Raw genomic sequence first — 13,308 nt, 5'->3', positions numbered from 1 at the left:
TGTTCCAACAGTAAGTTCTCTTATTTTCTTTATTTACCCTCCAGGAAAACAAATTCTGTTTTCTTTCAGAGGGAAAAGAGCATCACTAGGAAGATAACCTCTGAATTACTCACCACTAGGTGATAGCGAAAGCAAACTGGCGTCATCCAAAACTTCCAGACCTTCCTGTTGCAAGGATGGACATGCTGATCCTTGCTCACTCCCCCTTGGAACTCTGGGTAAATACCCTTTGCCAAAGAGCAGGCCAATGGTCTTTCAGGCATGAGTCTGCTGCCCTTCTAGTTAGTCAACAAATTAAACTATTTTCCTTCTCCTCTGTTCCCGTTTATTAGCCCTGCCAGAGTTACTGCGTTAAAATGCAATGATCCAATTTACACCGTTACTAAGATAACTCCTTAAATCATTCTGCCGTTTTCCATCTGTAGGCAGTTATATTGTTTACCCACAGCAAACATGGCGGGAAAAGCTTCAGTGCAACACATGGCCTCCAATAAAGATGGCTACAGCACTTCCTGTGCTTGCCCTCAACAAAAATGGCGACCACACTTCCTGTTCAGGGGGTTTCGCCTTCAACAAAGATGGTGCTTATAGTGCAGGTTTCCTAACAGCTGGAGTCCGGTTGCATTTTTTTTTTTTTTTTTTTTTTTTAAAGATACCTGGTCGCAGACGTAAGTAACAGGAAACCAGAAACCCTGTATCCATCTGTCTTTGAAGGCCCCGCGCCGTCTTGTCCGCAACCTGGGCTTTGCGCGGACCGGTAACCCCTAACTTGCTCCGGTGTTCAGGTCTGGGGGGAGGTGGCGGTGGGGGCGCGTGGGTTCGCTCTCCGTTAAGGGCGCTCAGAGATTATTCCCACCACCCCCTTTTTAGCCGGTCAGGTTGCCATATAGTCGCTTATAATTTTTTCCGTTCCTAAGACGGCAGGGCTTCAGGTGGCCAGGCAGGGAACAAAAAGTGCCAGGTGGGCTTTGTGCACACGCTCCTCACCTACCAAATCCTGAACTTCCCAAGGGCCATGAGGAGGATTTGGGGGTCGTCCGCCCGCGTCGTGGAAGCCCCACCTGTCGCCCCTCCCAACTCCTCACCATTCATTTACCTTCATAGCCACCACATAGCCCCCTTCACGTGTACTGGTGTATTTATCTTGGAAATGTGCCTTCAAATCTTGCGTGGCTACCAACCAGGGCATATTTTCTTTTACAGGAAAAACAAAACAAAACCCCAAGCTAATGTCCTATGCCTGACCGGCCTGGACAATGTTGTGGAGATTCTGAATTACTAAAGGAAAGGCACAGAGATGGTGACCACGTACAAAGTTTATTGTAGACTGGGCAACAACACAGGTTTTCCTTGAAGGTGTTGGTGTGTAGATCTTTTCTCTTAGAAATAAAGTGCCTACAACTTACAGTACCTGGCGGTTTCTGGCACCCACCCCCACTCCTGACCAGTTTCTGCAAATGCTCCAGTCAAAAGGGCACCTGCAGGGCGGTGTTTGTGCTGGCATCTCTGATGACGGCAAAGTTGACATAAAGCCGCTATTTCTGCTGAAGTGTGTAGGTAAAAGGAGACGGCGATTCTGTACTCCTTCACTAAAAGTTGCAGGGTCTCTGAAACCACTTTTTCATCCCTCTTTACCCAACAAAGAATTGAGTGCAAAAACAGAAAAAAATGATTCATGTTCAGTATTATTTGTTATGTTCAGAAACATTCGAAGTTAATTGGCTTGCTTGCCAGCCAGGTGTTAAACACCTCGGCCTAACATTTTGCTGAAGTTCAAAGATGTTCCTGACTTCAAGCAACTTAGGTTGCAGGGATACTCTTTAGGGACTCATTAGCCCTCCTGTAATAGAAGCTCTCATTTTGTGTCTTCCCAGGGGGCAATGGAAGCTCGAGACAAACAAGTCCTTCGCTCCCTCCGCCTGGAGCTGGGTGCAGAGGTCCTGGTGGAGGGACTAGTTCTTCAGTATCTTTATCAGGAAGGGATTTTGACAGAAAACCATGTTCAAGAGATTAAAGCTCAAGCCACAGGCCTCAGGAAAACAATGCTGCTGCTGGATATCCTACCTTCCAGGGGCCCTAAGGCATTTGACAAGTTCCTAGATTCCCTGCAGGAATTTCCCTGGGTCAGGGAGAAGCTGGAGAAGGCTCGGGAAGAAGCTGTGACTGAGCTGCCTGCAGGTAGGCCTCAAAAAGATCCCTTCAAATTGGCTCTCAAATTGTTAGGACTTTACCCTTTGGATTTGAAATGGGGTTTTAAGCTGGGAGGGGATTGGTACTTCCTGAAAGGGAGTTTGGACTGCAGGTATAGTGGTGTTGGAGGGACAGGTTGAAGGGGTAGAATTAGGAAGTGCTGGAAAGAAGGAAGCATGGACAACCCATGATTGAGAAGTGAGGAGGGAGCATAGAGAATACATTTAGAAAATTTTCCAGGGAAAGTTGGCAAGTCAGTTGGGAGGCATGTTCTCATCTAAGAGCCAGGTCATATCTCCGCCCTTGGCATCAGGAGCTATTTGGAAAGTGGATATGGGAAAGTAGGCATTGGGCCTACTGGTAACTGATTCCTGCAGTGCCAGAGCTGCCTGCTGGGAAAGGTCAGAGTCAAGAGGGAGGAGACCGCCTGGAGGAAGGCGGGCCTTGCACCTGTTCCCTGGGGTTGTCCTACCTGGCCAAAGGAAAGCATTTGGGAGGTGCGTTTAATTTGTTCTTAAAAGTTGTTGATTTAAAGTCTTCTTTTTGGTTAGATTTTGTCCAGCGCATTTACTTTTGTTAAGGACCTTAGTTTGGGAGAGGATCTTTCTTTGATTTTAAGGAGAGTTGGAGGCTATGGAAAGATAAACATTCCTAGTGCTATTAGCCCAACTTGCAGCAGGAAGAAGAGTGATATGAAACACTTGTTCCTCATAACAGCTTTCAGGACTTGAACTTTTTACGGCCATCAAGGAATAGAGAATTGAACTGGCCAAAAAGAGAAAGAAAGGAAAGGTTGATTTGCAGTTTTTAACAGGTCATCAATATGCTCGAGGTTTTATGAAAACAGAGATAGAATGACTCTCAGTGATGGTTCCCAGAGTTGTTTGTTGTAGTTGATTTACAAATGCCATTCTTTGCTGATATTTAGACTTGCTAAAAACCCTAAGTACCAGTAATGAAAGACCACTTTCATTGTTTTACCCCACTGAAAACCAGGACCCTTGGGATCTGATTTTCCTAGAACACTTACGTGATCATGATCAATTCTTCCATTTCCACAACCATTCTTCCATTCATTAATGATTTGTGTCTAACTATGTAATCATCACGAGACCCATATGACATTGGGAGACTTAGTAAATTCCTGGGGAGTGAGGGGTAGTATTTTTAGCACAGCCAAATTACAGGTAAATATAGGTTTTAGACTTTGAAATACTGAAAAGAGTTGGTATTTAAGACCATAAGAATTCTCAGGTTGGATTGAAACTTACAAATTAAATATCCTTGTGTCTGAGCAAAGTCAAACTGTTTAAGACATTTTTGCCGTTATTGAAAGCAAAATAGTTAAACTAGAATTGGGAAGATGTAGAAAGAAATAGTAAGGTGACAGTGTCTCTTCTTGGGATTTGACTTAAAGTTTCCTCCTGGCATCACATGGTTGAATACAAAACAGGCCAACTGAAAGCCTGTTACTACTGAAACATTTCATTTGATTGTGGGTGAGGTAAATCATACTGCTGTGCATTGTTCATAGAGGTATGATCTCCATTTTCATTTCTTCAGATCCAGAGAATAAGAAAAAGAATTAAAAAAAATCAAATGGTGAAAGTTACAGAGAAGTTGAGGGGGAAAGACAGTTTTTAAACTGGCAGTTTACTTAAGGTCATTTTATGACATTTCAGTCAACAGTGGACCCGTCTATGATGGTGAATCCAGAGTCATGTGTGTGAGAGTGTAGCTGTGGAGTCAGTGATCTAGTTTTTTTTTTTTTATGTAATCACAACAAAACTGCCTAATGATGTGTTTCTCAGAATACGTCTCAGTCATGAGAGACACATGGATGTTGAATGGGGAAAAAAAGGCCTACCTGTGTTGAAGTGAGAAAAATAGCCTTTCCCTCAAGATTTCAATTTCAATTCAGTGGGAGTTGTCAAATGGAAAGATAGGTTGGCAGTTAAATTAAATTTTCTTAATTATTTTACTTTTTGACAAGTAACACTGTTGCTGAAAAGAATATTCTATAAATAGAATTTGTTTTACATGTATCTATAAATACTTCCCAAAGTGTCAGTTATATAAACTCACTTCTAAATAGTTTTTGTTGATCATTGGATATGTTAAGATTATAAAATTGTTATTACGTGTAGAAAATAGTATAATACATACCTGTCTATCCATCACCCAGTTAAAACGTGTTGCCATTGCTTGTGAGGGCCCTGGGTCTCCTCCCCAATCCCAGCTTTCTCCATCTCCATTCACAGATAAATTCTGACTTTGGAGTTTATTATTCTCTTCTTCTTTTAGTTTTCAACCTCATAAAAATCACTTTTAAAATCCACATATGTTCTGGAAAATCCACTTGACTTTCCATTTTGTCAAGCTTCATATGTGTGTGTGTGTATAAGTGTGTGTGTGTGTAGGAATAGAGGAAATAATATATGCTAAAGGAGTTGTTAATAGTCTTCTCTTGAGACCATAAAATTACTTGAATTAATTTATTTGAGATCAGTATTTTATTTCTAAAATTAAATTGGGACTTAATTAATTGAATCCTAATTTCTTTTACCAAAATCCTGGAGAGAATAGCAGAGTTGAAATGACTTCCAATTTAATGTCCCTGTAAAAATCACAAGTGGATACCAGGACCTCAGTGCTTCTCTGAGGCCATAATAGGGTAATTTTAATAAGCTTTAAAATAGTCCATTTAAATTTTTATAAAGGTCTTTTGAAGTTTGATATACTAAGCATAGGAAAATATGATGTTTTATTTATGTATGAACATACATTAGCCTCTTCTGACATTTAACTCATTTTGGCCATAATTATTAATTAATTCGTGTAAATTTGGTGGTCTCTTCTTGGGAGGCCTTAAGAACAAATAGAGATGTGTGACCTTCCTTTTAGCCAAGGAGTCGATCCTTCTCCAAGAATGAATTGATTTTATTTTATTAAAATGTTTTCTTGTTTTGATTTTCTCAGAAACTCTTGGTTTCTCTTTTTTTTTGTTTTTAATTTTTGTGCTTCACTGTAAATGCTGAGCTGCCTCAAAAGTTTTATTAGTGAGTGATGGTTCATTTTCATTGCTCTTTATATTCTGGGTGTAGATTTTTAGAGATTTTTAAAAAAAGATTTGTTTATGCATACAGAATGGGGTATATTCTGGGTGTAGTTTTTTAGAGATTTTTAAAAAAAGATTTGTTTATGCATACAGAATGGCGTACAGGCCAGAGGTGCAGGGGCAGTGAGAGGATTCACCAGAGACAGAGTGGGGAGCAGAGCAGGCAGATCCACGAAGTATACTGCTGAGGGGAGCAGCAGGCGATACCGGAGAGTCTGCTGTGCCATGTAGATCACCTGCAGGGCCCAGGATTGAATTCACACTGAAGTGGCTGTGGCCAGCTTGCAGTGCTGCATCCTAACCTGCTGCACCACCAGGGAAGACCGATTATTTTTTTATTTTTTAAGAGAAGTTATATCTTGACTTTCTGTACTCTTCCCTCAGAATCTGTTTGGAAGACTCGTTTTGTCTCCCTTTCTTCTAAAAAAAAAAAAAAAAAGGTCAGCGTGATAATGAAGAAAATGAAGAATTGATTTTGTGTTTTTCTCACCCATGTAGGGCTCTTATGTTTTAAGAGGAATAACTGGCAATAAAATGATGTAATCCAGCACCTTGGGAGGCTCTCTTCACAGTGTGTCCCTTACTGGCCAAGGTCACATAGAGATAATCATGTCACCTGGAAATCTTCCCTGGGCTTCTGTCAGGACATTTAGAGGATGAGGGCAATGTAGAATCTGGGGGAAAGGACAGTGCTGCACTGCCACACTCACTCCAGTGCCTTATCGAATCTGGATCCAGAAAGGAGGCTTATTGGCAACCCCGGTCTCACCAGAAGTGGTGCAGCATAGTCAAGACAGGAACAACTCCTGGGGCTGCAGGACACCCTGTTCCACCTTCCATGTTGGCCCTCCTTATGGGTCCAGTACCTGCTGTGATTCCTGCTTAACTAATGGCCTGGCAACCCTACCTTTTACCCCCGTCTTCCTTTCTGCTTGGGAGTTGGTTTTTTTTCTCCCTAGACCAGATTTCTACTCTATGTCCTCTTAAACCACTGGCAAGGATGAAGGCTGGCTCTCTGGCCGTACAGCCCAGTGCCACTCATGTCAGATGCTTCCACTCTTTAGTTTGCTGGAATGACAGTCCTGGGGCTGGCATTTGCTTCAACCTTGCCTGAGCTTGGGCTGGTCCTCCCCATGGACTCTATGCCCTGTAACCATGGCTGTGTCATCTGTAGCAGTATATTGAACTGTTTCCACTGAACCTACTGGCTTCAGGGCTCAACCTGTGTCCCTTTCCTTTGGGTTCTGGCCTTGCTTGGCCATGTAGAGCCACATCAGACACTGTCTGGAGATACTCTGCCTTGGAGATGTATACTTGGGTGCATCTGAAGTTAATGAGCAATCATGGCAAAAATTTTGGGTACAAAGCAGATCTATTAGATTTCTAATCTGACATTTGATGTTGTAATTGACCCTACTATGCATATGATAAATTAGTTGATCTCTGTTTTTCTTGCTGTGTCCTATCCCGGCACTTCCACTGTGGCTGAGTAGTGTTCACCTTGTGTCATCCTGTGTACTAGATGGGGAACTGTGGGTCAGTACCCCCAGAACCCCCTCCCCTCCTTGTGGTAAGGTCAGAGTCTACAGAGACCCAGATTTCTGTGTGTCCCCAGCTTGATTAGCATATGGTTTGTGATGACCCACTAGATGCCAGGCACTATGTATTTAAAAACATGACAAATCTCTAGGTCAGTTGAGGGGATTCCTTCATTCCTTCATTCAACAAATATTGAGTGTTGACCACATGCCAGATATTAGGTGTTGGGCACAAGATAGTACACAAAGCCCCTCTGTGGCGCTCACTGAATACTCTAGACTGGTAGGACAGACCACAGGCACATAAATAAATGATACGTCAGGTGGTGATGGTGCCCTGCATATAAACACATTTGTGATGGGGAGGGAGACCTGAGCTCACTAGGCGGGGTAGTTAGAGAAAGCCTATCAGAGTAGGGGACACTGAGTGGAGAATTTAATTGTGCAGCAGAGTGAATGTATGAAGGAAGAGCCTTTCAGATGAAAGAACCACAAGTGCAGAGGAACTCAAATGGAAACCCTTGGCGACAGTGTGGCCATAGCAAGAGGCTCGTAAGGGATAAGAATCTCCCTCACAGAGGGATGAGTCACATTGCATGTCAGCACATACATGCATTTGTTGTTGTGCTTCTCAAAATGTGATTTGTTGTGTTTCCCAAAATGAGATCACTACCTGGGTGATTTCATGTGGTTCTTAAAAAATGATTTTAGGGCCTCCTTGGGGTACCAGGAGTTAAGTCTCAGCACTATGAAACTATAGGCAGCCACTGTAGCATGAGTTCGATTCCTGGTCAGGGAGGCGACCCACATGGTACCTGTTGCTCTCAGTAGTGTTTTGTAGGTCTGCCTGTTCTGCTCTCCACTCTGTCTCTGGTGAGTCGTCTCACCTCTCCCTCTCCCCCCGCACCTCTGGCCTGTACCCCAGCTCTCATATGCAGAACAAAATAAAATAAATATATATATAAAAAGACTTTGGGTGATATGTGAATGTAGGATTGAATCATGTGGTGTGAGCCCTATTTCCTTTTCCTTTCTGTTTCCATCCTGATACTATCCAAGTGAAAGCCTCTGTTTGGTACAAGTATTTCTGTAATATCTATTCCTGACATTTGCCAAATCTTTTTATAGTGGGAAAAAAAAACATTCCTCATGCTTAAAGAAGTCTGTGGATGTTAATATTTTGCTAGAACTTAGTCGTATTGCTTTTTTTCCTCATATCAATTTAATGGTTTCCTTCCATTTATGGAGTGTTGTAAATTTCCTGTTTATGAAGTTCTTTTAAAAGTACATTGCTTTTATTTCAGTAAAAGTGAATCAATATAAAGAAAAATATTAGGAGAATAATAAGTTCTTTATATATTTTCTCATTTAAGTGAAGCTGTAGGAGTTCTGGGCAGGAGCCATTGTCTGGCTGGCATGGCTGGGAAGCACTTCCAGCTGTAATGTAGGCAGAAGAACATGCCACGTTGAGGTACGGCCCTGTTTCTCTCATTCAGTGTGTCCACAATGGCTGTGAACTGGTTACACTTATTATTAGCAGGATCACCAGAGCGACCTAGTTTTAAGTTTTCTAAATTACAAACACATTAATTTGCTGTTGTACCAAAGTCAGCACGACGGAGACCTTTCCTGATCCTGAGCTTCCAGAATTTTAGACAGAGGGTCTCATGGGTCATCTGATATTACTCCTGAAAAACAAAATATAATAACCAAGGTTTAGAGAAATTAAGCCAGCTTGTCCATGATCACACAGCTGATTGGTGGGACTAGAATCCAGGCCTCCCATCACTCAATTTAGGATTGTTTCTGCTGTGCAGTCTTGAAATAGATTTATACTATGCCTCAGTGTTAATGATCGAAATAATTTTTTTAAAAAGTTGTGCTAATGCTGGTATTTTTTTTTCTTCTTCTTCTTTCATTCAAGGTCTGTGGAGGTATGCCAGGATGAGATTTTACTAAAATATTTTATTTTTAAATGGTAATTTTAATCATTTAAAAGAAAATTTTGATAGTTCAGTAGTGCATTTTGTTAGGCGATTTTATCCCCCTGCTTCTGTAAGACATGAAGGAGGAGCGGAAGACTTTTATCAAGTATTTATGGGACTGATGAAATAATGCATCTGTTGGCAGCTAATTGCAGCTCTTTCTAGGAATAGCATACCATGTGACATGCCTCTCCCCATAGGGATGCCTCCATTTCACTTGAAAAAGTGCATTTAATGTTCTCTGCTGATAGAAATTCTCACTGTGACTTTTTTGCCCCCTTCTGTGGCTGTTTGGGCCACTTGGCTACCTCAGGCACACTTTGACCGCCACAGTTGCATTAGTATAGACCCTTACTATGGAGAAAAAAAAACTACAGATACCCAGGCTTCACCCCCCAGGCCAGTTCACAATTCGTGCCAAATCTGTGGAGGTGGTTTCTGGGCAGTGGTATCAAGGACACACACAGTCACACAAACACACGTGCTCAGGCTTGCACACACGTGTAAGTAAGCCCAGGCGTCGGCATCAACAGCTTCCTGGGTTATTTTCAAGTGCAGCCATGGTTGAGAACCTTGAGCTCTGACTGGCTTGTCAGGTACACAGCTTCTTTCTCACTTTCTGCTTCCTAAGTGCAGGCCTCCTAAAGCTATGCTACTGCTTACAGAGTTGTTCTTGGTTCTGGGTGAGGGGAGGTGGAAGGGTGTCAGGAATGGAGATGTAGCAGAATATGTAGATTTTTAAAAAATCTATAATCTCACAAATAGTTCCAGCTCCTTAGATTTCTTGAACAATTTGCTTATAAACATTCCAGAATCTCAGACCCCATGTAGGTATGACTGCACTATTCAACATTAAAGTCCATCAAACTCTTTGGGGACTTACAGGCTAGATGTACATAGAACAGAATGGACTGGTAGGTTCTGAATTAGCTGATGATTTGGATGTGGAGGAATTACCTTCATTGCCTGCTCACTTTGAGATGAACGGGAGGCTGGAAGTGGTTTAGTCTGACTGTGGGTTAGTCAGGACAGTTTGTCTACCTGCCCATCGCTTTGTTTGTAATTAAAAATGAATTTTAGTCTTTTCGGTGCCTCACAAAGAACTTCAAATAACACCAATAAATAAAAGTCATAATATTTGTTGGGGGTTACCATAAGCCAGGCACTGTTCTAGGTCCTTTGCACTTATTAATTCATTTAATCCTGACAATAACTTGATGAGACAGGTTGGTATTATTGTCCTGGTCACACAGATGAGAAAATGAAGTGCAGAGATGCTGATTCACTTGCTTAAGTTCATACAACATAGTAGAGCCAAATTTGGAATTTGGGCACATTGACTTCGAAGCCTGCAAAATCTTCTCAAATGTGCTTTTTTCTCTTCTCTAATTCTGATAACCAGTGGCTGCTCCCAAGCCCATCCAGGGCTTGTTTGTCATTCCCCTTTCCTGCCTCTTATCAGAAGACTGATTTCCAGTTGGTTTCTTTCTCTCCCTCATCTCTCATTTTATCCTTTTTTTTTTTTAAAGGAAGGGCAGGTTCTGATGTGAGGCCATATGAGGTCAAGGAACAGAGGCCCTTGGTGGCTCCCGTCCCAACTTGCTACCTTGAGAGTAAAAAAGATTAAATATTCTTGGCTGTGATCAGGAGATGATTGGCGTGTCGGCTCCCTTGGTATTGGAACCAGGTCGCACTTTGGCAGCTCTTAAATCAAGCCAGCTAAAACCATCAGCATCAATAACCAGCTTTTCTGGGGGCCTGGTGTCAGAGTTTAACCAAATGCTTAGCAAGGTTGCTTTTTCTTTTTATGGGTACAGTTCAAACTTGTAGGCTGCTGTTGTAGCTAGCTGCAGGAATGTTTGCCTTTACTTAATTTTAATAGGTGGCTTTGTTTATACTTGTTCCTCAGTTTGGGCTGTAAGGAGTATACATGTATGATTCTTTGGGGGACTTTTTCCCGGGGAGAGGGTTAAGACAGAGGGGCAAAGAGTATAATGCACTTTTTCAGATTTAGTTAGGAAGGAGATGTAACTTCTAGCAGAAACTTGGGGTTTTAGTCCTTGGCTTTGTTTTTTATTAAACTTACAAGAGAAATCTTAACTCTTTGCAAGAAGTGCCAAGTTGACAATTCCTGGAAATGTTCATGTTCTATTTATGTTCAGCACCATAGCAGAGAGGGTGGTGACGCTGTTACCAAAATAATACTGCTGAGATGTAGTAAGTGGTAAACGAAGGCTTGTGGTTTTAAGCCTAAATATAAGACATTACAAGCGTCTCTCAGTTCTACCATTTGTCCACAAGGTGTACGGGTGCTGACTGGTAATGGTGAAGCTGTTTATGGAGAAGTAGAGTGGTTTGAACACAGCTGCTGCCACTCTTCCTGTTAGAACTAAAGAAGGTTAGGTAGGCCCGGCTGTGACTTTAGAGACCCCCACTTTCCAGAGACTCCTCTACTCCCATCCAGAAATTAAGGACTGGACGTAAGTCTGACAGCATGCATGTGAACACTTTGGTCCAAGCAGTGGACTTCAGGTTAACATAAGAAAAAATAGGGATTTTTCTAGGGTATACTTGTAGTTCACAGCTTTGAAGAAATTGTTAAATTTTCAGGACTCCTTAAGGGTAGGAATGAGGCAATCTGGGGATCTGTAGCCTTTGATGACCATCTTCTGGCGAAGTTCTCCATTTTCCTTTCTCTCAAGCTTCAGTTTAAATTGGCCCAGGTTGACTCATCAGCCCTTCCTTTAGGATATCAATATCACCTGGAGTGGGAAGCAGTCATTCCAAAACAAAGAGATGAGAAGCTGGTGAAAATAAGACATATCTGTGGTGCTCTTACCACTCCAGAATTTTTGTATGGAATAGGCTCCATTTTTGTAGGCCTGGAAAGAGATGATAGCCCTTTAAGGAAGGAACATATTTAACATATTTTGTACCTTTTCTTTCTTTTTTTTTTTGAATTATTTATTTATTCATACACAACTGGGGTACAGGCCAGAGGTGCAGGGGCAGTGAGAAGATTCACCAGAGACAGAGTGGGGAGCAGAACAGGCAGATCCACGAAGTGCACTGCTGAGGGGAGCAGCAGACAAGTCAGGAGAGGTCTGCTGCACCATGTGGGCCACCTCCCTGGCCAGGAATCTAACTCGTACTGAAGTGGCTGAGGCTCACTTGCAGTATTATGCTTTAACCTGTTGCGCCATCGCGGGGTGGGGGGTGGGGGGCTTAAACCAGCCAGGCACAAATTGAAGGCCAGTGATCCTAGGAAAAGAGCAATTTTTGTAGCAAGATAGGTCTTCCCAAACTATGTTAAAGTCAGAAGATATGGCAGTGTGGGATGGCAGAAAATAGATTGAGAATTTTGAAAGAGGGGCCTCTCTGGTGGACTAAGGGTTAAGTCTAAGCACTATCACCACAAAGGCCTGAGTTCAATCCCCAGCCAGGGAGTCGACCCACATGGCACAGCAGACCTCTCCTGTCTTACCAGCTTCTCCCCTCAGCAGTGTATTTTAGTTGATCTGCCATACCTCTGGCATAAACCCCAGTTCTTGCATGCATGAATTAAAAAAAAAAGGTTTAAAAAAAAAGAGAGAATGTTGAAGTAGAGATAGAGGTTAGAAAGAGAATTTGGACTGGGTTCTAGCCTGAGGGCTTTATATATATCTTCATAGATTTTGGGGGTAAGTACTATTATTAGCATTCTACAGCCTTGGAGATACAGGTGTTAGATGAATTGTCTCGGTCACATAGCTTGGCTAGTAGCAGACCTGAGACTCGAACACCAACAATCTAGTTTTTCAGTCCTTGCTATTGATCATTAGACTCAACACTTCTTATCTACTGTTGCTGGCAACTCTGCTAAGGCTCTGAGATTATGGTTGTCATTGTTGATTATTTTTGTTGTTTCTCTCTGCATCTAAAGTGTAATTTCTAAGTCAGAGGCCGTTTTTATCTCTGTACCTGCAAAGCCTATCTTGCATTGCGTTATAGACCTATTAGGTCTCACGTGTTTACTGAATAAATGAAGGAATGGCCACAAAGATGAAGGTAAAGACAGCATCAGACTTTCAAAGACTTTAAATTGCAATTGGGGAAAGATAGAGGCAGTGAAATAGAATATCTGCTTATCTTTCGTTGTATAACAAGCTACCCCAAAATTTAGTGGTTTACAATAATGGTCATTTATTTTACCCTCAAATGTGCAATTTGGGCAAGGTTTGAGAGAGCGCCTATCTGCTCCTTCTGGTATCACTTGGGGAGGCTTCACTGAGGCTGGAGGCAGGTCCATTACAAAATAGGTTATTAACATCTCTGGTAAGTTGGTGCTGCTTGTTGGCTGTTCTTGAAGGAGGCCTCTCTATAGGTAACTGGGTTTCCTCATAGTTGGTGCTTGAGTTTCAAGAGGCAAGAAATAGAAGCTGCTAATTTCTTTAAGACTGGACCAGGACACTCTATAGTAGTAATTTCTGTTATATTC

At 42.1% G+C, this 13,308-nt stretch overlaps 1 protein-coding gene across 1 annotated transcript in view; it reads left to right on the top strand.

Annotated features, from left to right (window-relative positions):
* Positions 1–655: 655 nt before the first annotated feature.
* Positions 656–13,308, top strand: part of CRADD (CASP2 and RIPK1 domain containing adaptor with death domain) — a 119,291-nt gene continuing 106,638 nt past the window's right edge. The window contains exons 1-2 of the mRNA XM_004675810.2: positions 656–668; positions 1,875–2,178. Coding sequence (XP_004675867.1) covers positions 1,881–2,178 — 298 coding nt within the window. The 5' untranslated portion in view covers positions 656–668; positions 1,875–1,880. The remainder of the gene's footprint in view (positions 669–1,874; positions 2,179–13,308) is intronic.

This window comes from Condylura cristata, unplaced genomic scaffold, assembly GCF_000260355.1.
Source record: "Condylura cristata isolate star-nosed mole 26May11 unplaced genomic scaffold, ConCri1.0 scaffold00004, whole genome shotgun sequence".
Taxonomy (NCBI): domain Eukaryota; kingdom Metazoa; phylum Chordata; class Mammalia; order Eulipotyphla; family Talpidae; genus Condylura; species Condylura cristata.
Note: the sequence above shows the minus strand (reverse complement) of the source record. Positions and strands in the feature narration are given on the sequence as shown.